The sequence below is a fragment of the Molothrus aeneus genome, chromosome 2 (genome assembly GCF_037042795.1).
Source record: "Molothrus aeneus isolate 106 chromosome 2, BPBGC_Maene_1.0, whole genome shotgun sequence".
Lineage (NCBI taxonomy): Eukaryota > Metazoa > Chordata > Aves > Passeriformes > Icteridae > Molothrus > Molothrus aeneus.
Window position 1 is genome coordinate 110,713,504 of NC_089647.1, and position 25,276 is coordinate 110,738,779.

Here is a 25,276-nt window from a genome sequence, read left to right on the forward strand (position 1 = left end):
CCTCAGAGAACAACATTTTACAATTACACAAAAAGGCTTTAATATAAATTATTGCCCCATAGCAACACAGGATACCTACAGAAAAAGCAAAAAGAAACAATCTGTTTGATCAGAGGATGCTTAATCAGAGAAATGTTGAGAAAAACTGATCAGGAAAGCAAGTTTCAAAAATTCTCACTGAAGCTGAAGTTTGCTGAGATGAAGACACTGCAAAAGGAACTGGCAGATACAGCAGTGACCTACACATGGTTACATTAAAAACCTGCAATTCAGGATGTATTTGCAAATCAAAATGACAGGGTAGGAGTAGAATAAATAGAAAGAGGAAATAGAGATTCAGAAAGTGAAAAATAAAATCAGGAATTAAATAAATATTCAGTGTCTCTGTGAAGCATGGAGATATTAATAATACCTTCTATATGCTCTTTAATTCTGCCTGACAATATAATGGTTGTCAGTGAAGCACATGGGATTCTGCACCACCCCTCACTTTTCACTAAAACAGGTTTTTGGATTTCAGTCCTTTCACTTGAAGGATCCTGATGAAGACATGCTGGTTATGTTCTGAGAAGGTATAAAATACAACTGAAAAATAATACAGAGAGAAGCTTGATGACATTATGTGTTATGGAAAAGAAAATGAAAAACAGAGATAATTTTGTCCTGATTTTTAGATGCTGATGAGAGTGGATCAACATAATGGAGATAAAAAGCATTTTTATGGGATTTAATGGAGATAAGCATTTTCCTGGAGTCTGCTGTGGAAAGCAGTCTGGGAATAGTCTGAGTCTGATACTGTGTGATAATACAGGATGGGAAGTGATTGTGTCCATAAAAAGAAAAAGGGAGGAGGAAGGTTGAGGAGAGAAAAATCTGTAAGGCCAAGTGAGATTGAACAAATAATATGAGGAAGAGGAAAATGTGTCAAGAAGGAAGAATGGCAGGATGTGGGGGAAGGAAAATTCTGGCTTTGCTGAGAATTAGAATGAAAAGAAAATGAGAAAAGAAAACTCAAACTTTAGGGGTAACAGCATATGGGGAGAAGTGAGGAAGGTATATATAGAATAATACCAGAGTGGATTGGCAGAGATCTGAACTGAGACTTTTGCCAGTTTTCCCCCCTAACCATGACCTTTGTGGAATTCAGGTGAGGTGGAACCCTGTATAATTTTCCATCAAAGAGCCTGGATGGCATCTGTTTTGAGGAAGGAGTAAGAAAGCAGTGTGAAGCACTGAGTGATCCCTCAGGGAGCTAAATAAAGAGATAATAAAAATCAGGGATGTTTAGAGTGGATCAAAAGTAACAGGGCTTCAGCTGGTAAAACTGAGCTTTGTGCCCTCACCTTGGTGGAGATCCCCTGGCAAGGGGAAGAGTGACTTAAGATGACTGAGACTCTACTCTTAGTAATTAAACAGCAAAGATTTTTTATGTGTGTAGCTGTTACTGCAGATGTTGATAACTTAACAATTTACTGCCACAAAATAACGGGGTTTACGCTAATAAAGGATGTAGCAAGTGCACGAAGTATTTTACTGAAATGCTGATGGAAAATAGAAGAGAGCATATTTTCCATAATAATGAGGTTTTGGGGGTGCAGTGGATGAGAGCAGTTCTGGTAAAAACTTCACTTTGATCCTGTGATATACTGGCAAAACAAAAAGTGGGAAAATGAAATGCAGCAGATACAGCATCATCATAGTAACAGATTTTTAAAGATTATTGATATATTTAGATCATGTGCTTGTCCCTCTAGTATGTCATGGTGGATGGAAATTGCATTTCAGAAGATATTGGAAAAGATAGATAAGTTGTTAAAAGATGAAGACCCAAGAGAAATTTGGAATATGAAGACTAAATGAAGGGCTAAATTTGTGAATTGTGCACCTTTTATAATAATCTCTTTTCTCTATCAAAGTGCTTGGTAGCTTTGGTAACACTGTAAATGGGGTTATGTCAGTAATCCCATAGCTGTGATCAGTTAGCATGATTAATCTGTGACGTGAAAAATTGGGATTTTTAAATCTAAACTCCGTTTATCCAGACTGGGATTCTGTCTCTTAATGTTAGAAGGTATATGTCTTCAAAATACTTCAGAGAAATTTATTAATAAATAAAGGGAAATGCTGGAGTGCTGGAAAGGTAATGAGATTGTGTTGCCAATAACACTTGTTTGTAAATGTACAAAAAATAGAGCAAATTAATAACTGTATTTGGGTTTAAGAGAAAAACATTTTAGTGTTGCATGCTAAAAATAAATGTAATTTTTTGAAAGTCAGTAAAGCAGACAACTTGAAAGAACTACTTTTTTTGTGGTTTTTTTTTTTTTTTTTTTTTTTTTTTTACAAAACATGTTGTTAAATTAGTGCCAGCAAGAAAGATTAAGAAGGAAATGTGTTGTTATTTCATGCTGTTTAATTAGAGGAAAGCACAACTGATTTCGTGTTTAGAAAAGAACATATGTTCATCCAGGTATTTCTTAAGGAATAATGAATCTTAAGATTCATAGATTGGGGTTTTGTGCATTGTGGAGGAGGTGTGGGTATGTGTGTGTCTGAAATTCTGTCCCTCTTGCAGCTAAAACACAGAATTCTTAGGTAGTCCCATCAAAATATGGCAGTTGTTAATACAGACAAATAATGCAGCATGTCCAATTTTGTGTTCAGGAAAACTGTACAAGGATCTAATAAATAACTCTTGCTAGATGAGTTATGTAATGAAATTATGACAAGAGGGTGTCTTCCCTCTCCTTGAAAGGTATCAAGACAAGGTGTAAAATCTTAAAAGACTGTGACTGGCGAATTTAATAAATTTTGACATGTTGTCTTTGACCTCATGATAAATTTGATTAATTAGCTTTTTTAAATGTCTCTTTTTATTAACTGTCATCACACAAAACAAAGGAATCCCCCTCTGCATGTAATTCACATGCACCTGTTTGGGTCCCAACAAGCTTTAGATGTTTTTAGGAAGCAGTCATGTTACTCTTAGTTTAGAAATATTTTGCATTTGCCCTAAATTAGAAAAAAGATATTATTTCAATGTCTGCAGTTCTGATTTTTTTTTGGTATGCATTCATTCATTAAGCTACTCATCCCCTTTTATTCAATGGATTTATAAGAACTCAGAAGTTTGGCATATCTAATATACTGAAAATGTTAAAGAGGAAATAATGTGTTTTGGGGAAAAATTTCCTGGGGTCAGGAGGAAGAGGAGGCGGCAAGACAGAATCTCAGAGGGAACACTCTCCCCTCACCCTGGAAATGGCTTTTGTTTCCAGACAGTGTTCATTACATTTTCTAATGGGGACTTCACCCTGGAAATTCAGCAGGAATGCTCTTGTCCCTCTGGATGTGATATCTCTGTCTAGAAGCCCAAACACTCTGGGGGGAAAAAACACAAATATCATCAGCATTGATGGAAAAGTCTCTTCAGAAAAGCTTTTTATTCACGTTGAGTTCTCCTGCTGCAGAAGTTTCCTTTGTGCAGAGTAAAAACTGTCATCATTCATGTGCTAGTATTTAGATTAATAGCATGCTTGCCTTTTTCAGCCCCTTGGATGAGGATTGAGGATGCTGAAATATTAAATGTGCTGGAGTGTGGCAGTGGAGAAACTCATCAGTTGGGAATGCTCGGAGAGAGGCGTTCGTAGTTGAGTAGAACATTCTGACTCCAACAGGGGATGCATCTCCAGCAGGCAGGAATAATACTTGAATGTTGATAAAGTTGAGTGACCAAATGTCTCATTTTCTAAATAGAAACAATTATTTTGGAAATGCTTGTGATGGTTTTTCAAAAGCCTGTTGTTTGCAGAAGCCACAGTAATGGCAAATGACTTGGTACTCTGTGTGATTGCTTTTTCCTTGCATGGAAAAGGTTAAAACAAAACCCATCACCCTGCTTTTCATATTTCTAGTTTGTAGATTCCTGTTTGATCTATAACATGATACAGTGTCTCATTAATGAATGGCTCTTCTTCAGAAAGACTTCTTTTACATTTTAAGGTTCATTCTTTAAAAAGAGGAAATGTTTGCTGAGTTTCAAAAACAAAGAATTGCTTTATTTTGCAAATTTTGTGGTTTTGAATTTGCTCTCTCTGGAGCTGGAATCTCAGTTGGTTTTTTTTTAAATATTCTTTCAAGCATATACCTAATTGAAGTGTTGAGCTTGCATCCTTTCTTCCTTTTCTGAAGGATGCAGATTCAGCTTCTTCCGTGTGGCGGGTGTGGGTGGGAGAGGAGTGGTGGAAGTGTGAGTGCATCTATTGCAGATAGATGGAGAAGGCAGCAGGTGGGAAGATGGGGAGACAAAGAGCTTGGGGTCTCCTTAAACACTCTCTGAGCAGCAGCCTGTGTGAGGCATACGAAGTTCATGCTTTGAAGAAAAGGCAGAAAATTCAAAACGGTTTTAGATTAGTGTTTGAGCATGATTGTGCTCTGAAATAAATGTAGCTATTTTTCTTTTTTTCCTCATTCAGTCTTTTTTTTAAATTAAATTTTACTTAGTGTTTTTCTTGCTGAAGCATTAATTTAGACTCTTCAGAATTCTCAGGGTCATCCAAAAAAACAGCAATAAAAGCTGTATTAGCAGACATCATAACTACACTGATGCTGTTTAACACGTTTTCTAAAAATACTTCAGGTTCTTGTTTTTCTTTCCTCCCAACGAATATTGGGTTCCATTTCATTTATTTACCTATTGGACTCTGGATTATTGGGGTCAGGCACAGATCTCTTTCCAGGTATCTTAATGATGGAATCAGAATTTTATGAACTTTTTCTGGAAACAAGCTGGAAAATCTGATTCCAATCCTGCTAAACACTGTGGAAAGGGAAATGGGTTTCAGTCATATCTGCAGTTTAGAAAGGAAAGAAGATGGTAAGCTGATTATAATTCTGAAATGTTTTTGTTAAAGCTAAGGGATGGAAACCCATAGAGGTGGCAGAGAAGAGGGAATGTCTTTACACAAGGCCTGCTGGTATTTTCAGTGTTTTCTGTTCTGTTGTCAGCTGCTGTAGGAAATTCATGCCTGCTGCATCTTTCAGAAGGTTTTGTATCACTGGTTGTATGGAGAGTTGCATTAGTTTTGCAGAATGCTGCAGACTCACAGTTTAAAATGTTTCAAAAAGCAGATGAACAATTTCAGGGAAGAAAAGGCCATTAAGAGCAATTAAATACAATGACATTTTGTTTGGCTTTAGAAACCTTTGAAAATCTCCACAAATCACTGGAGGTTAGGATGGTATTCTTGCCAGGAGGAGGCTTAAAATAGTGATAGAAAAGGAAACGAAGTTACCCTTACATCTAACTGCAACAGCAACATTTTAAAAGTTCAGTGTTACTTCTGAATTGTATGATAGCCTGTCCCTTCCCTCCAGGATCACCTACAGGTAGTTGTGTTTCCATTTGCTGACAGAGTCTCTACCTTTTGCCCAGGAAAGGTGATTTTCTGATTAAATGCAATCATTGGATGTTGTCTGGAACAGAATTACTCTGTGAAGCTATACAAGAATCAAGAATTTCAGTACATGATCTCCTCTCTCCCCCTGAAATCCATAAAAATACAGTAATATAAATTAAATCATCCATCTAGTTTATAATGGAGCATTATAATCCTGTCTCAATTCTGGCTTTGATCTCAAAATCTGGGCAAACAGAGCCCTCTGTCTGTCTGAATCATGTAAGAAAAGCTTGTCTTGAAGGCACTTCATTTCTCTCAGGATGAGTGAGATTCAGTGGAATGTAAGCCTTTTTCTCTCCTAAACTTTCTTCCCTGTGCATTGTTGTCAGACAGATTCCTTGGGAGTCTCTCCTGGATCACCATGGCTGTAATGCTGTCTTTTATAGAGACAGGACCTGTAGGTTCTGCTTGCTGGTGATTTTTCCTGACCTGGGCTTTCATTAAAGAGCAAAATGAAGCAAACAGATGATGAATGTCACTTGGGAGGTCAAGACAAACCCAGATGGGTGCTGTCACAGGAAGGCAACTTGTCTTAAAGTGAGAATAAATATTAAGTGCTGATTGGAAAAACAGTATAAAATTAAAAAGGCTTTGAAGGAACACAACTGGTATTCTTGGGGTTTTTTTTGCATGCTTCTTTTCAGTGGTTTTCCTAATTCTAGTGTTTTGCTAGACATGCAACTTCTACTTCCTGTGGCATCTTTGTGTTCCCTGTTATCTAACCTCCTGAACCTTGATTTTTTTATCTTCCCCTGGAATGCTGGTTGTACATCCTTAGTCTTACAGCCTGTACATACAAAGTGGGAGATGTGTGTGTTTTGAGATGTTTTGGTGATTGAAGCTCAGGAGGAAGTGCCAGGGTTAGGACTTGGTTACATGTCTGGAACCCAGGGAGTCACTGAGGTATTGGAGCAGTGTCTTGAAGCACAGATTTGTCCATGGTGACTCATTGTCCTGGCTGGGGAAAGAAGGTGGTCAACAGTTTTGTAATTGTTGGGAAGAATGTCCCAAATAATCTGCCATGTCCACAAGGGATTACTCTGTCCTTAGTGGAAGAAAATTTCCTGTCTATGTTGTGTCAGTCAAATGTGAGATAAAAACAGTTCATTGGTCTGGACTATCAAACCCAGCTAAATCCAGAAGAGTTCATTTTCTCCTGAGGCATTTTGGTAGATTTGACTTCTAGAAGCAGAGGATGAAGGATGGATGGCTGTGTTTAAGAAAGTCACAGATCTCATAAAGCCAGGTTAAGGCAAAATCCTTGATAGAGAAACACCCACTTCACTTAAATGCAGGTAAATAAGACAGGACTTAAACAGATTAATTTCCTGAGATTTCTCTTTGTTTACCAAAAAAACCCTGAATTTTGGGCCTGAAAAGTATTTATTGGATGCCAGACACATAGTGAAGACACTAAACAGGTTTAAAAGTGCTTGAGAGACATGGTGTATTAAGAGAAACTGGGAAGTAGAATATGGTAGAATTAGATAAGTAATTACCACCCTAAACAATTAAATATGGCCTGGACTTTCTAAAGCACATCATAAAGTGGATGTGATTGAGTTTAAGAACAGGATGAAATGTAATATTGAAAACATGTTAAAAAGAGAGGAGTAACACAAAACCTCTTATCCTAAATGCTTCTGCAAGACATCAAACACAAATTGGACCTTCCAGAAAATGAATTTATATTTTCTTCTTTGCCCTGATGTTGATCATGAAGAGACCTTTTTAGGCTCCCTGCCTGCCATGTTCCCTGTCTATCAGAGCAGGCATTCTATGGCTGTGGTTTATCTCCCAAGGAGTACATATTTTGTATTTTATGTTGGGAGTTCTTTCTACTAGAGCATTACTTAGATAGCCTTAATTCCCATAATCTTCCTGTGTTAGCGCTTGTTCTCTGGTAGATTTGAGAGACAAATTTCTTCTTTTGTTAAGCAAAGTACTGTAAAGAGATGGATAATTTCCAGGTTGGATGATTATGCCTTCCCATTTTGAGATGTGCTAAGTGACCACAAGGTGATGATCCCAGGTTTATGAAGCTGCTCACATCGTTGTCTTCATGGCCTGGAGCTGTCTTTCTGTGGGTGTGAATTACTTAATCTTTGATATTTTCAATTCAGAAATGGTCCTGAAATTGCTTAATAATAGACAACTGGACTTTAGAAGAAAGTGTGAGAAAGCTGTAAATTATATTTTTTAAATGTTACTCTAAATAAGAAGGTAGATTCAGATTACACTGTAATCGCATATTCAGAAAAGATGGGAAAGAGAAACTCCACATTTTTTGATCTAAGAAAAGAAATGTAAATTGGTGTATATTAGACTGTGTTATGGAAAAGTTGTAAATGTGGGGCTGATGTGGTGGTTTTGTATAGGAGGTATTTAGAGAAGTGATACAAAAACTTCTGTGTAATTGACAGTCTGTGGAACCATTAGGAATGGTTCCTGTATATACTTCTGTGAAAAATACAGGTTTAAGGATAAAAGATCTTGGGAAAGTTAAGTAAAATAATAGTGAAAAGTAATAATGATTTTAATGACTGCAAGTGAAAGTGAACATTTGTATTGTGAAATATAAGATAAATTTTGAATGTTGAATGATACAGATTTAGAGTACAGAAAAAGATTTTGGAGAATTATGGTAGCAAGTTCAGTTTCATATGGCATGTTGATATTTTTAAACAGCACTATTTGAAAGTATTTGTATCCACCATCTCACAGCTCATGGTCTAGAGGGAACTGGCCTTAGTATCAGAAAAAGTAGAGTATGAAAAGAAAGTTAAAAGCCCAAACAGTATTTGGTTCAATAAAGAACAATAGAAGCCTATACTGGAAAGGATGATCTTATGTAAAGGATAAGTATAGTTCAGTGTGACATTTTTCTAGAATCCAGTCATCCTCCTCTCTAAAGCAGATCAGAAGAATGAAATTTCAGACAAATGATCAAAGCATTATCCAAGAACTGTTTGCAGAGGAGATTATGCTGACTCTTGCAAGCCTAAGGAGGTGTCCAGTCACACCAAGGAGCAGCAATTACAACCTAAAATTAATTTGTGGAACTCAGCAAGGTGTCTTTAAAATAAGAGCCCTGTGATATTTGCCAAAGGACGTTGAATTGACAGAGGAGGTGAAAATCCCCATTTGATGATGTTGGTTAATTTGCCCTCTTCTTGTCCTCTTGTCTCTCCTCCTTCAGGCTGTCAGCTGAGTTTAGGTATAAACTGCTCAAGAGGAAAAGATTTTAAAGCTACCAACTCTGAGAGGTTTCTTACCTAGTATGGTGAGGTAGTAGTCAGAAGTGAAGAAACAGTAGTGGATTAAAAAATGTCTCAGTTCCCAGTCCAGGACAGCCGTGGTGTTTCCATTTGCAGTTTGTCAGAGTTAATTTTTCAGAAATTAAACTGTTGACAGAAGTAATTAAGTAAAATCAGGTACAGCAGCAGTGATGCAATGGTAAGAAGAAGAGGGATTAGTGAGGGAGGAAAGCAGCCTGAGCTCTGGATCAGAGGAGGAAAGAGCTGCAGTGCAGAATAGCCAGAGATGGGGAGGGCAAAAGAAGTGTCCTGTCATTTGGCTTGTTTGTATTTTTTCTGGGTTTGTTTTGCCTTTAGAAACTGACGGCTCTTAAACTCCCCAGTCTATATATTCACAGAGTGGGCTGAACATTTACTGAGGTACAGTTTTTTGTTAAGAAATGATGATTTGATGGAATTGAAATGCTCTGTGGGAATGGTTGGTGGGCTGCCCAGCTGCTTTGCTCTGCTCTTGGCTGCTGGCCATCCAGTCTGCTCCCCCAGCTGCCTGTCATGTGGACCTGCTGCCTTGGCTCTTGTAGCCCATTTTAAGTATTTGTACATTCTAACAAATAAAACAGCAAATCACCAATTAGAACGCCAATTAGCCATCACTGCTTAACCAACTACAGTCTTAATTGGACAATCATTTTCAGTAATAATTGATTGATCCCTAACTAGCAACCATTAATCAATGATCTTGCATTTCAGTTCTTAAAACAAACCTTTAAAATATTGACACATTCTTGTTTAAATTTTTGATACATATGTAAGAATACATTAAATATATACCCCAAAACGTGCTATCGGATAATGCTTCCATTTTTCAGATGTAACTGATTAATGAAAAATAAAGTCAAGATTCAAAACAGCTAGTAAAGTTTTTTTCTAAAGCCGATACTCAGAATTTTGTTCCAAATGTGGGATTTTGTTCAATTTGCAGTTTACAGAACAAACTGTTTTTATGCTGGAGTTAATGAAGCCTGGGCAATGACGAGCTGGTGTCTGTTGTCCTTTCACACCTCCTGTCCTTCCCTCTCCCACGTAAGCACACACAAACTGAAATTCCTCTCCTTTTCCTAGTGAGGCATCCTCAATGACATCTTGTTTCCTATGGCGTCTCTGAGCAGGAAAAGCACATGCTTGATTTAAAGCTGTGCTGCTGGGCTAAGTGTCTTTTCCCAAAGAGGAGAGAATAATTAAGCTCTATGTGCTTTCTGAAAGTAGGCCTTGTCTTGGGGGTTCTTTTTCCTACCCAACAGGCATTTTCAGTGACATTCCTCCAGTTTTTCATCTTTGAGAAGTCTTGCTTTCTCTAAAACTCATTTGAAGGCAGCTAACAGGTTCAAGAGTTACTCAGCTGGAAAGAACAACATAAAAGCAGCAACAGCATTCTTAGGGGACTTGGTTAAAAATTAACCTTTGAATTTTTCCATTAAGCAGAGTTCCAGATTCAGCTGGGTTTTTGTTACTGCCCAGCATAATGTGGTTTAAGATTCGAGGGGAACAACCATAGAGAGTTTTGTCATTTAATTTTTGTGGTTATTTTCCTTTGGTTTTTGCTGGTCTGTTTGTGTGTATTTGAATCTCTTTATAGTCATTCATGCCTTAGTATATTCAACTTGTCCACTCCCATTTTCTGTGGAGTGCCTGAGGTAGAGCAGCTGTGTAATTAATGATAGTAAGGCTCTTTTCCAACACTAGTGATTTTCCAGCAGTGAGAAGCTGACAGGGAAATAATGGGGCTACTTGTCAACTCAGTGGGATTCCTATCTTTGCTGGAACGGGTTGGAAAAATGGTGAATCAAGGACAGAAAATTCCATGCTAGTAGTTCTACTTCATAAAATATTTTGAAGATTGATGTAAATGGTGATGATCACTTGCAATATGAAAGAGGATAAAACATTTGAATGAACTGTCCAGATGTCATAGTCCAAAAAAGATGTCCCAGTAATGTTTGTGTGTACACATGAGCCAGCATTAGTTTCTGTACTTGGAAAATATTTGGGAGGAGATCTCCTAGTTTTTCTGAGGTCACTATATCTAGATGGGAATGAGGGAAGCTAAGTCCTTTAGTTAGTATGAAATAAGAGCAGTACTCACCAAAGAAAAGCAGAGGATGAGAAGACTTGCTCAGTGTTGAATTTGCTTGTGCTGATCAATATCTGGGCCCACCTCAAGGGTATTGGCAAAATAAGGAAGTGCCTACAGGACAGCATGATGGGGGGGAATCTCTCTTCTTTGGTCCATATTTGTTTTTGATAATAACTTTCTTCAAGTTCATCCTGACTTGAGAGAAGTTGGATAAGAAGGAATGGAATCCTGCATGGATGAACAAGATGCTGCTGACAAAACTCAGGCATAAAAAGGAAGCACACAGGAGGCAGAAGCAAGGATTGATGACTCTGGAGAAATACAGAGAGATCATCCAAGCATTCAGGGATTGCATAAGCAAAGCCAAAGCCCACATGGAGTTGAATTTGGTGAGGGACATAAAGGGCAACAAGAGAGCTTCTGCAAGTATATCAGCAGCAAAAGGAAGATGAAAGAATGCAGGTCTGCTGCTAAATAAGGCAAATGACAAAGGATATGGGAAACACAGAGGTACTTCATGTTAGCACCTTGGGCTTTACTGGTAGGACTCACCTTCAAGGCCCTTGAGACCATTTGGGAGGTCTGGACCCAGGAAGATTTGCTCTCAAAAGAGGATCAAGTTTGGGAAAATTGAAATAAAAAAAATATCTACAAGTCCATGGGACCTGCTGGGATATGTCAGTGAGTGCTGAGGGAGCTCATCTCTGTCACTGTGAGACCACTCTCAATTATCCTGTTAGGGTCATGGTGATGGGGAAGGTTTCTGAGGCCAGGAATAAAGCAAATTTCACTCCTGCCCTTAAGAATGACAAGAAGGAAGATCCTGGGAGCTACAGGCCAGTCAGCTTCACCTCCATCCTTGTGAAGGTGATGAGAGCAAATTATCCTGGAAGCTGTTTCCAGCACATTCAGGGCAGGCAAGTCACTGGAAGTAATCACCATGAATTTATGAAGGAGAAATAATGCTTGATGAACCTGATAGCTGTTTGTAACACAGTGACTAACTCGGTGGAGGGGATGAGAGCCACAAGATATTGTTTGTGTTTGTTTTAGTAGGGCTTTCCACACTGTTCCTGTAATGTGCTCGCAGACAAACTGATGAAATACAGACTAGATAAGTGGTCAGTGTGGTAGACTGAAAACTGGCTCACCCAGGCTCAGAGGATTGTGATCAACATCACAATCATGATGTTGTGATCAACATCACAGTCATGGTCAAGCCCCAGATGGCAACTTCAGTACCACACAGCCACTTGCTCACTGCCTACTTTCCCACTGGTGGGAAGGGAAGAAGAATTGGGGAAAAAACAAAGGGTAAAACCATGTAGGCTGAGATAAAACCAGTTTATTTAAAGTGAAACACAATAAACACAGGAATAGTAATGCCTATTTAAGTGAAACACACAGTAATACTAGTGATAATATTAACAATAATAATGATTTCAACACAAAGGAGAGAGAAAGGAATAACCCAAGAAAAAGAAGCACTTGAACAATACAATTGGTCCCCACACACTGAGCAGTCTGAGCAGTGATCAGCCCCTCCTGGGCAGCTCCTCTGTGTTTGAATACTGGACATGACTTTGTATGGGATGGGATGTCCCTGTGCCCAGTCTGGATCAGCTGCCCCAAGCCTTCTGCCTGCCTGAGACACACAGAAAGGTCCTGACTTAGGGCAAGCACCACTCAGTAACAACTGCAGTGTCTCTGTGTTTACATTATTCTCGTCCTAAATCCAAAGCACAGCACTGCACCAGCTACTAAAAAGAAAATGAACTCTATTCCAGCCAAAACCAGGACATGTCTCAAAGTCCAGCTGGAGGCCAGCCATTACCCCATGGCTTGAGAGTGGGACCTGTGCTCTTCAGCACCGTGGGTTAGTGACCTGTGTTACAGCCTAGGGTGCACCTTCAGCAGGGTTACAGGCAGGACCAGACTGGGAAGAGATGACAAAGTTGTGCTGCTGTTCAGAGGGAGCTGAACAGCCCCAGGAGCCTCCTGGTGTTTGACAGAAGCCAAGTCCTTCATCTCTGGAGGAACAACCCAGTGCACCAGCACAGGCTGGAGGATGGGGAGCAGCTTTGTAGGAAAGGCCCTGGGTGTCCTGGGACATGAAGTGACCATGAGCCAGCCCAGTGGCATCCTGGCTGCATAAGGGAGACCATGGCCACCAAGGTGAGGGATGATCTTTCCTCTCTGCTGAGCCTTGGTGAGCTGCATGTGGAGTTCTGGGTCTGGTGCTGGGCTCCCAAGTAGAATAGAGTGGGGTGATAGTGGAGAAGTAAAGGGCCATGAGGCTGTGTAAGTGCTTGGAACATCTCTCATGCAGGGATTGGAGGCTGAGGAAGCTGAGTTGTTCAGCCTGGAAAGGATCAGGAGTGTCTTATCCAGTTTTACAAATAAACAGAGTCAGAATCTTCTTGGTGGTGTGTAGTCAAAAAAGGAAAAGCAGTAGGCACAAATTGAAAACACAAAATTCCTATTAAAGACATAAAAATGTATTTATTTCTTTATTTGTGAAGGTGATTAAACAGTGGAGAAGGTTGCCTAGAGGGTTTGAGGGGCTGGTGTGTCAGAGCGTCGGGGGTAGGACGGTCGGGATGGACAGAGACGAGAGATCTCTGCAGCCAGGGCTTGGAACTTGGGGGTTATTGCAAAGGGCCTGGGTGCAGGGCCCTGCTGGGAGCTGCCAGCCACAGCTCAGAGCAGGCCCCAGAGAAGAGAGGGGCAGAGAGGATGAGACGGTGAGAGGGTAAAAAGGCAAGAGAGTGAGGTTCCTGTTACAATACAATAAATCTTCTTCTGTGTTGAATATTCTAATTCTCACTAACCAATCTAGTACAAGATACAAATCCTATAGCATTTACATACAGCCTATAAGAATCCTTACATTACCAGACTGTGTTACATTTTAAACCCTAAAAACTCCTCTTTGGACCCCTTCTACCAAGCTGGCAGGGTCTGCTCTGACCCTTGGGCCTGTCTGCAAGCAGAGGGTTTTGTTTCATCAAAGGGGGATTACCTTCAGCTGGCCACACCATTGTTTTCTAGTTGTTCAGTAACTAAGGGATCTCAAAGTTTGCTTTCATTTCAATCTCACTTATAGTTTCTATATTCTCAAAATCTTTTGCCAGATTTATAAGGCTTTCCTGTTTCATCTTTCCCAGCATTGGTATCCTTGGAGGCAGTCAAAACCCAATTGGACATCATCCTAGGAATGCTGTAGTTGTGCCTTCCTTGAGAAGAAGGTTGGACTAGGTGATCTCCAGAGAGATTGTCTCTTTTTGTGCAAACATTGGATAAATTGGTTTAGTTATAAAGCACCTGGTGTCAATCTTGGTTTTCTGTTTGTAGTTAGGGGGATGTTTCTTCATAAAGTCATGTATCATACAAAATAAATTAGAAGCTTTGTGATTGTTAACAACATTCAGGGAATCTACAGGGAGAGTATTAAATTTGGTTACATGAATCATCTGGATAAAATATCTCTCGAGGTGAGTTGCACAACACCTTTGCTCACTTGATTCATGTCAGAAAAATTCTGTTTCGCGTTAAAATACTTAAATTATTGAGAACACTTGTACCAAGTAAAAAATTAAGATGTTTACATCAAGTGAAATATTTTAAGGCACATAAATCAGATGCCCATAGCAATGATCACAGTTTAGAGACTTGCTTGGCTGTTTGTTTGTGTTACAAACTTGGAGGGACACTAGTTGATCAGAAGTCCCTTTTGCCAATGGAGCTAGGTGTATTTATGGATAAAAAAATACATGGTTTGCAAAACTGCATAGATTCCTTCATCACTGAAGAGGATCTGAGTTATTTGATATTGTTTTGTCAGCTTCTCATTTTCATAGGACTGTGCTCCCTACAAAGTAGTTTTAAGACAGTGTATTATTCAAGAGGGTTTGAAATAATGAATGTCTGTTGAATTAATTACTGTATGTGGGTTTCAGTAATTTTCCAGTGGTCTTGTCTTGATGTACCTGTCCATCCCTGCGTGTCAGGAAGCTTTTGTTTACAGATAGTGCTGGAAAGCCACTTGGAGGATAACAAGGCTCCTACTTGAGCTTCTTCACACAGGTCTTGCCAGGTGTGTTTCAGTTCATGAGCAAAAATGTGGGGAGAGAAGTGTTTTGGTGGGGTTGCTGGGTTCCCAAGAAGCTGAAAGAGTAGTTTTCCTTCAGAGGGGAGCTTCAGGGAATGTGGAAATGCAGCACTGCTGGGAAATTGCAAAGGATAAATGTACTGTCTTCCCTAAAGAGGAGATGAGTAGGATGGCCAAGAGAGCATAGTAATTTCAGAGATAGGTACTACTTATAAAGGGAAAAAACCTCACAATTTGTAGATGGTGTGGTATTTTTATTTGATTTCTTTGGTTTTATTTCTCCCTAATTTCTAGTAAGAATTTTTCTGTCATGAAAAAAAAAAGTTTTTATGAATTAAGAAAGATAAATTTATTCTGGAAGTAGTAGGTGTATTTTGGCAATATTTACTCTCAGAAAAGATCGTCCTCAAGAAAATGAGGAATTACTTTGTAGCTATTTACCAAGATATTACCTATGACAGAATGTATTTGTCCCAGGAATAATGACTTTTATATTTTAATTGCTTTCACGTGGCTACTGGGATGCAGACACACACCCAGTAACAAATTTTGGAATATTATGATTATTGCTCCAGAAGCAGAGTCATTGCAAGCATGTTAGAGATAGCTGTATTTTCAAGTCCTGTATAAATGTGATGATTTTTTAGGTACTATAAAACTTGAAGAAGACAAAACTAATGATGCTAATTTACCATACACACATGGTTCTTAGTATTTTTGCAGGTGATTGGAACTTACAGCAATGTAGATAGGTAGTTCTCTTTTTCATGTTTATACAAATGTAAACAAATTTTATTTGAACCCTCCCCTCTTTCTCCTGAGCACTTACAATCTCTGTGCTAGAGCCTGTCAGCTCCAGCTCCCAAGGGCCTGGAGCTGTTTATAAACAGGGGCCTAAATGGAATTTTTTATTTGGTATAAACTCTCTAGGGAGTTGTTACTATGTATTTGAGTAGTGTCAGGAGGAAGAATTAGGCACCATAGTGTCAAAACTTCATTTTTCTTTTTTCTTCTTTTTTTGAATTTCAGTAAAGAGTAAACATATTCACACATTTAAACACAAAAACTGTTCTTTTGCTTTGAACAGGTGGCCAGGAGACCCTGTGAGCAGAGGATGTGACATAGGCTGTAAAGCCTTGTTTTCCTGGTTAGGTTTTCTGAGGAGCAGTGGCCGCCTGCCCACGTGCGTCTTGTGCAGCCTGGGGTGATGTGGGCTGGGCTCAGGGCTCCAGTGGCTCCTGGGCAGTCAGAGCCTGCTGCAGGCAAGCTAAATATGTCATCAAAGACTTTTTTATTCCTGTCAGCAGTAAACAAGTGAAAAGCAGTCACTGATCTCTCATAAGGGTGCTGAGTGTCATCTTCTTTCCGTAATTTTTCTTTGACTAACCAGCTACATGAGAACTTTTTTTCCTCCTGTTTTGGTTATTATATAGTATGGTGGGATGCACTCTGATTTCTAATTAATTGAAAGGTTTATTTTATCTACATCTGGCCCTTCTCCATAGAGTCACAAAGAATCACAGAATAGTCAGGGATGAAGTGACCTCTGGAGATCATCCAGCCCAAGCCCCTGCCAAGGCAGGGTCACCCAGAGCAGGTGACACAGGAGCGTGTCCAGATGGGTCTGGAATGCCTCCAGAGAGGGAGGCTCCACACCCTGCCTGGGCAGCTGTTCCAGAGCTCTGCCACCTCCATGGAAAGAAGTTCTTCCTCAGGTTGAGGTGGAGCTTCTTGTGTTTTAGTTCATGCCAATTGCTCCTTGTACTTTTGCTGGGCACCATTGGCAAGGGTCTGGTACCATCCTCTCGGCGCCCACCTTGGAGATATTTGCATTTATGGATAGAAGAACTGGTGCATTTGCCTGTGTGTGTCACTGATTAAGGACCTGCATGAAGACGGCTGGCAGGAGGCTGAGAAGTTATCTCTTGTTATCTCTTGTTTTTATCCACCTTGTACTGACCCATGGATCTTGCTTTCTCTGAAGTGAAACATTTACATGTGACTTTGATGATTTCAGTGATGTTGGAGAAGTCACTGGAGGTTTGATAGATATTTTGGTGGGAGCAGTGTAGGCCTACTTGTGTACCAATCTTTCACTTGTGCTGATGCTGTTGTTAATGGGGGTCCACAAATGAATTTGCCTGGGAAACTGATCCACTTAAAAAAATGCATTTTACCTAGATACTAATAATCCAGATCACTTCTGGCATCCAGTTTGCTATAGTACTCTGAAGATAATTGTGTCAGCACAAATGAGAGAGGCAGTGCTAGGGAATGTTTGTGAATCAGCAGTGCTGGGAACTATGGCAAAAACTGCTCCTTTTCATTTCCAGATGGCAAGGACCTGGCTGGATGCTGCCCTGAGACTGCTTTGAGTTTTTAATGTTTTTTTCTACTCTCTGACTCTCTAGATGTGCCTAACAGATTTTCATTTGCAAGCATAACTGTGAATTCCTATGTTTATAAAACACCAGTTTGGAGTGTGTAACATACACAGTCTCAGCTGTGTATGGCAGATAAGTGAAAAACATCTGGACCCAGATGTGGCAGCCACACAAGGGTAGAGCCAGTCCAAGATGGCTGCTTGTGATCTGAATGTGAGGTGGCCAATGTTGGCCAGGACAGGTGCATTTTTGTGCCCCTGTGTTTGTAGATAAGTGTCACTGCTGGGCTGGGCTGATGTGTTTCTGTGGGACCTGCTGGCTGCACCCTTGGCAGGTGGAGAAAAAGGCTTTGTGTGGACTTGGCCTGAAATGCCTCAAGAACAGAACACATGGAATGCTGGGGATCTGTTTCCATCTTCTGCTTCAAAGAGCCTGTAAATCAGTTATTTGAGTTTCAGTAAAAGGCCTGGGAGATGGGTGGAGTCTTTCTCATTGGTGAATTTTTTTTTCCTTGATCGCTTAAAACAAACAAGACCAAAAAGTCTTCAATGTGCTTATTCACACCAGATATATAAAAATATGCATACAAATACATTTTTGCCTTCTGAGTTACCTGTTGACAAAATGTGTATACCACACTCTTAGAAAATAAAATTGAAATGTTGCTCAGCGTTAAATAGTGCATGTAAGAACAGACTGAACAATATCAACTTGACAATTTCCTTAAATTGCATAAGCATGGAAAATGGAAAGAGGTATTTGAGCCATCTAGTGGTTGGTATGAAACATTTTAATATTTTTTGATAGTTCATAGAAAATGTAAATTATGTCAGCTTGGAAATAGCATTTCTGATTTGTCTGTGTGTGTAGCATGGCTGTTGAATGAAAAAACCCAAGCATTCAACTTCAGATTTGAGGCACAGTCTGTGGGGGTTTGCATAATTTTTTCACTCAAGATTCTAGTGAAAAGAGATTTCAGATAATATAAAAATTAAATTAGAAGTTAGTAGCTAAAGAATGCATTTTGCTAGCATGATAAATGTTCTAGATGTTGAGGGTTGTGTAGAAAGTTCAAGGAAAGGACTGTAATAAGATAATTTTGTTTTCTGCTTCTTACTTAAAAATGCATGGAGGAAAAAGGCCTTAAATTCTACCTCAACAGCTATTTATAGCAGGGACTAAATCACAGGAGTGGTCTTTACTGGACTACATGGAATGATATCCTTTGGGAGAAACTTGTCAAAACTAATAGAAGAAACTGAAAACCCATTTCTTAAGATGGGGTGTGTTCCTGGTAAACAGAATCTTACAGTTTTAAAAAGGACATTTTGTAGATGAAGATTTGGGTAATAATCCTGCTTGGTTAAGCTGTGGTGGCATTTCATATTGGCCCTTGCCAGTAAGAGCTTGACTGCATTTTGAACTTGGTGGTATTCTGCAAAAGTAATGGACTTGATGTGCATCTTGCCTTGAATTCTTTGTGGGAAGGTGCAGCCACACATTGGGACACTGTGATGTCTTCCAGCCCTTGTGAGTCCTGTCCCTGTTCAAATACAGTTTAAAAGATACTTTTTAATCTTAGCTTATTAGATATTAATATTAGCAACAAGCAGTTGATACATGGTGATACATATGATTAGAGCTCTAGGATTTCAGAACAGATAAATTAATGATCCATTCTGACATTTCAGAATTTGCATCTTTACATTTGAAGTGAAGTATTACAGATATAAATATTAAATCTCGCCCTGTTTTTTATTGAGAAGAGAGTGGCAGCTTAAGATATTTTTAAGGTCAGTCTCAAAAGGAGAAGGAGAGAAAAGTGGGAAAACCAGGCACAGGACAGAAGAGTGATGGTTTATTTGTAGTGCTATGAGGACCATGTGAAAGCTTTATGTGAACTTGAGACATAAATTACATTTTGATAAATCACTTGCATCTTGGTTCTGTTGTGCCTTGAAAGTTGCTTGTTGTAACCCTTAGCATCAAAATATCTGGGAGATTTTTCTGAATCTATTTCTTGGACTGTGAATTGTAATAGGTTTCATAAGAGGAAGTCAAATTCTTTGCAAATTGAAGAGTTTTTAGTTGTCTGGCACATTTTGTTTGAATTTTGCAGCGTTGAGATGAAGGATTTTTGTGATCACTGTTGTTCTCAGTCTCTACAATGATCTAAACTTGACTGAGATTTGAAATAACAGAGGGGACACTGGACAGTCCTGTTAAGTTCTGAAAAATGTCTGAAAAACGAGCTGGCCTGAAGATCGTGATGGCTCCTGGAGGCTGTATTTTGTGGGCTTCCATGTTGCCCACATGAAAATCTCTCTTTCTTCTTCATTTAAAATGACTTTTCAGTCAGGGCATTATGTGTGCTCTGCTTTTGAGCCTGCCTTCTTCCTGATCTTCCTGTTACCAGAGCACACTTGGAACATGTGAAAGACGCAGAATACGGAATTGGAGACATTTTATCTTTATGATGTCCATGTTGTGCTTTTATTCAATTAAAAGGGAATGTGGGTTTACAGTAGTAATAAAGTGTCCTCTTCTATTGTTTATGCACTTCCCTCTGCACTCCTGTTAACATCTTCCAGTGCTCTGATTGCTGTAGTATCTGCTCATACCGCAGCATTTTCCTGGAAGCTGTCCCTTGCTGAAGCTGGGATCCAGCTGCATTCATGAGAGGATCTTTGACATCCCCCCTGGTTTTAATTTGTATTTAGACTATGCAAATGAAGGATAATGAAATTATCATACTGGATCCTGTTTCTGATGAATGCTGCTCTTTGAATTGTCTTCTGGTTACCAGTTACTTTGTAGGAAAAACTTGATTGTAACTTGTATATTTGGGTTGGGTTTAAGTCATAATTAGTATTCCTTTTGTGGAACTCCTTAGAAATTTGACTTGTTAAAGAACTGCATGCAAGTGGCAGAGAGATTATCTTCAAGTGCAGTCTTTGACAACTGAAATTCCAGATCTTGTCCATGTGTCAGAGCTTTGGGATGCATACCTGGTGTCTCAGAATCAGAATTATATATGAGAAAAGCCTAAAAATGTGTCTTAGGCAGCATGTACAATGTCTCCTGTAAATAATGGAATTGTTCTGCTCAATAAAAAACAAATGTGCTGTAGCATAGCTTTGTAAAAGGAAAAGGAATTTGTTTATTTTTCCTAATTTAGGAAATATGTAATAATTATTTGTGGAACTGGATAGTTAAACATTCATTAAATATTGTTAGTAATTTCACTTTGGAAGTAAGTCATAGTTTATATGAAAAGAAAATGGAGGGAAAATGAGTTTCCAGAAGGGGAATGATTTTTGTTGTTTTGACTTGGTTTTTACCTTTTGCAAATACGGGGATAGGAACTAGAAACTGGATTAATGATGAAGGAATATTATTGTTGTAGGTTTGAAATTGATGGTCTGTGTTTTTTGGTATTCAGAAAAGTGAAATCTCCTTAAGCATATTTTCAGATTCATTTAATTAGTGTTCTGCATTAGACACTGAAATTAGAATGTGCATCTCTGTTTTCTTTTATGTGAGTATAAATCATTGTGACTATGAAATGATGCCTGGTCATAAACTAATTTTTTTTCCATTATATTAAACTGTTGAAGATTTCTACTCCATCATTTCTTTCCCTGCTGTTGTAGAACAGAGCACATCAGTTTCTCTGATGTAAAAGTACTTGAATATTGTGGTTACTCTTCCACCAAAAGAGCCACTTTTTTTGTGACCATGGAGAACCAGTGCTTTTTTTTTAGTGTCTACCTATCTTTTTGTTGCTTCTTTTTGGATCGTCTCGTTTGAGGTGGATTTTAAATATATTTGTCTTTTAATGGAAATAGAATATCAAAGGATGGATAAAATATTAGAAGCTCAACTTTTATCTGGGTTTTAAACACTGTTTCTTTCCTTTACAGAATGCTGCCTTTTTATATGGCCTTGGTTTGGTCTACTTCCATTACAATGCCTTTCAATGGTAAGTTGGAATAAGCTGACAGTGTCAGTATTTTGTGTGGTGTCCCAACAGTGTGTGATTACTTCACCCTCAGTTCAGTGTGAGTGTAAAATAGTTTAATTTTGATTTTATTACATTTAAGGTGTTTGCAGGTGTTACTCTCCTGGGTCAGTATCTGTATTAGTGTAACATCCTTGGGGCAGCCACAACAGTTCCATGAAAAGGAAAATACTTTGGGAGAAGAACTTGCACTCCCTTTAGCACAGTTCAGCAGTGGGGATGGAGCAGAATGACTCAACAGGCTTTTGGGAATTCTTGTTATTGATAATCTGTGGCCTGGGTTTGTTGGAAAGCCTCTTATAAAAAACCTTCTTGGCACAGAGGTGGTAAATGGGGCTTGTTTTCATTTTGCTTGGTAGGCAGGAATTTTGGCAGAGCTGCATTAGGTGAAGGGTTTGGACATGAGGAGCAATAGGCTCAGGTGGAATCAGTGTTTCAATCTGATGGAAAAAACTCAGGGTTAAAAGAGTTGTAATTTCTGCCAGGGCTTTGAGGACTGAGCAGGGATTTGTTGAGGGTGGGGGAGGGTTGTGTTTCACTTGGGGTTTTGGTTTTATTTTATCAGTGATGAGAGTGGTGAATGGAATGGACTCAGTCACTGGAGTTCTGTTCAAAGGTCCTGAGACTTTTATTGGTGTTTAATCCTGTGGAGATAGAGTTAATTCTTGGGGGAAAAAGAAAGGTGCAGGGTTTAGGTCAGTCTGTTTTACACTCAGTACAGAGACTGTTGGTACAGTGAGTGTGACTTCAGGACTTGATTGATCACTAAAAGTTCCATTGTGTTACTGAGCTAAGCCTGATTGCAGTTAGGGATGCAGTGGGTGACCACTGACTGATGGTTGGGAACAATGGAGCAGGATTTCTCCCCCACCTCTCCTTAAATTGTTTTTGTGTATCTTTAAGGCAAACAATTATGCTTTCCTCAGGATAATGTGCATAAACTTTTATTCTTCAAATTAGAATAAGTTGGTTAAATTATGAGCTCAAACCATGGATTATTTTATCTTGCAGTTCACTGCTTTTTTTACTGATAGTGGTGAAATGAATGTCATTCCTTTGTTGTATTGTACAGGACATGCAATTCTGTTGCATTCTAATTAACAAGAGAAGAATAGTAAAGTTTTCAGAAAGCCTGAGAATCCATTGTTTTAAGATTGTGATGAGACTTGGCTGAATTTTACCAGGTTTCAGAATATTCTAGCTGCTACATAATCTTGTCTTCCTCATTTGGCATTCAAAAGTATTTTGTGCACCATTTCTTAGAAGCTGTATCTTGTTACAGTTTGCACTGTGAAAATGGTAGATAAACTGTAAGATAAATAAGGCAAAGCACTTAGATTTAGAGTAATTAATTTTTTGAAAAGCCACCTGTTCAACATAGGCTTTTGCCATCAGTGGATCATGCTATTTAGTACTCATAAATTAGAGCTTTGAATTAATTTAGATTTCTCTTCACTTGTTGACAGCATGAGTGTAAGTTGATGTCCTAACTTAAAGAACTGCACATAGCTCTCATATTAAGGTTGAGTAGAGTAACTGTATTTTCCATTCTGTTTGTACAACAAAGTTATGTATAGTGTGGTGCTAAGGACATAGTGTATCATGGAAATACTGGGTAGAATTTTTTAAAAAAGAAAATCCAATATAGGTAAAATCTTGCACTTTTGTGTGCAGTTCTGATTTTTAATCCCTTTCTTTCCCTTCTCTGTGATTTTTTGGGGCCAAGAGCAGAGGGATATGGGGTTGTTGGTGTTCAGGTGTGACAAAATCACAAAAGACTTTGAGATGATAGCAGGTCATTTACAATAGGTGTTCTTCTTTGAAGACTTAATCCTCCACAGAACTCTCACAGATTGCCAGGAGAGTCCTCTTCCACAGTGAAATGCTAATCTCTCTTCCTGCTGCATTTATTCCATCTGCTTATGCTCATAGAGGACATGGATCTCGATATTTCTAGCAGGCAGAGGAAGACTGTTCAAGTATTCAAGACTGTTTAAGGTGGTTTATTTATTCTGATTCATCCATGAACTGTTTTTTTTTATCACCACTGCTTCATATATTCAGAGACTTTAACAAGAGGGAAGTACATAGTCCTCCTAAAAGGAAGGGGTGAGAAATACTTGAGGTTTTTTCATGTCTCATATAAACAGGGATAATAAAAAAAGCAAGTGGGAATAAGATCAGCTTTAGAATTATTGTTCATATATTTTATATTATTTTTAAAGTTTTCCAGCTTTCATAAAAGGATATGTTGGATTGTTCCAAGACTCTTAATGTAGTTCACTGTAATTCAATATTGGACATATTTTTATCTACTAGAGCAGAATTGCAGCATTATCTTAAGTACAAATCTTAGCTGTTACATCATTTTATGTTGGTGATTTTGTTTAACTGTTCATGTAAGAATTAAAAAGTCCTCAACATATATATGAACACTGCAATAGTGTGATCAGACCAAACCTATTTCACACAATTATTATAGTAAGATGTGCCATAAGGTGTTATCTCCATAAATTGAATCAACTACAGTAAAACAGGTCTGAAGGATGTGAAATTTTGATACTCCCTTCTTTTACACCATTTATCATCAAGCAGTAAGTGGTTGGTTCATTTTTACTGTTTCCCTGTTTCTCAGTTAGAGTAGAAAACCAGTAGAATGAGATATTCACATAACTTTAACAATTTCATAAGTTCATTCCATAGTTGTCTTATAGATTGAACACTAGTAAAGAATTTCAACAGTTAGTTCAAGGCTGTCCTTCATTTCTGTGAAATACCTGCACCCAGGTATTTCAACCAGGTATCCAAGACACCCAAAGTGGCTTGGATACCACATTTTTTCTCCACTTCAGTGAAAATTCTGAGCCTGCCTGGTTTATCATCTGCTGATTCCACTGACTTCCATCAAGATGAAAAGATGGAGCCCAGGCTCTGAGGTTGTGTCCTGAAATTGAATTTCACACGCTGTGGATCCCAGTGTACTAACTGGGGTGCTCCAAGGGCAGCCTGCAGTGTTTTCAGTGGCCTGGCAAATTGCTGCACAACTGAGAAAGGCTCCAGATTGCTCAGAAACACCTGAGAGGAGACTGAGATCAGTCACCCTGATTGCCCCATTTGGGATCTTTGCCCTGAGGCTCCTCAGTTCAGGGATTCTTTACCAGCTGTAGGAGATGAGTGTTACAGAAAACTCAGTCCTTCAGCACTGACCCTGAAAAAAACCAAAGACCCGCAAGAGATGATCCAGACCCTTTTCCTCACCTCCATCACGACTAAAGACTGCTGTGGAAAACCAGTCATTCCTGAGTGGAGCTTCCTGACCCCTCTGCTACCTGATCCTTCCCAAAGCAGAAGCACTGTCATCATCTGTGCAATATCTAGATACAAAGATACCTAAAACCAACATCTCTGCTTCTGACTGGGTTCCTCCACACAGAAAGTTGAGTATATATATAATGGAATGTGTAGGAATGCACTTTGCCAAGTGGAGACCTCTAAGAATTTAAACACAGTCTGTAGATACTGCTTTGTTAAATATTTCTCAGGTTTCATGTGGCTGGATCTAATATATATATATATATTTCAGGCATATAAAATGGGAATGTACATGTAGAGTACACATGCATGTAGCAATTAACCAGTGACAAAGTGGGCAGTTAACTTCCTTTTTATTATCTTATCTTGCTGTGATTTCATAGCAAACTACTCTTGGATTGCTGAAAACTCTGCTAATGCTATGGAAATAAACTACTCCCAGCTGCTGTTCTAGAGAAACGTTTAAAGACTTTGCTGCTCAAAATATTTTGCCATTCAGCTGTTGCAGTCCTCTGGACAGAAGAGTTGTAGCTAAAGACTGCAAAAGTGTTTCATAAACACTTTGTTTATGTTCAGACTGTGATTATGAGTTTCAAAA

At 38.9% G+C, this 25,276-nt stretch overlaps 1 protein-coding gene across 5 annotated transcripts in view; it reads left to right on the forward strand.

The window, feature by feature from the left end:
• Window positions 1-25,276, forward strand: part of KDM6A (lysine demethylase 6A) — a 151,743-nt gene that overhangs the window by 52,528 nt on the left and 73,939 nt on the right. For all 5 annotated transcript variants that reach the window (XM_066545508.1, XM_066545509.1, XM_066545511.1 and 2 more), the window contains exon 5: window positions 21,269-21,327. In XM_066545508.1, coding sequence (XP_066401605.1) covers window positions 21,269-21,327 — 59 coding nt within the window. The remainder of the gene's footprint in view (window positions 1-21,268; window positions 21,328-25,276) is intronic.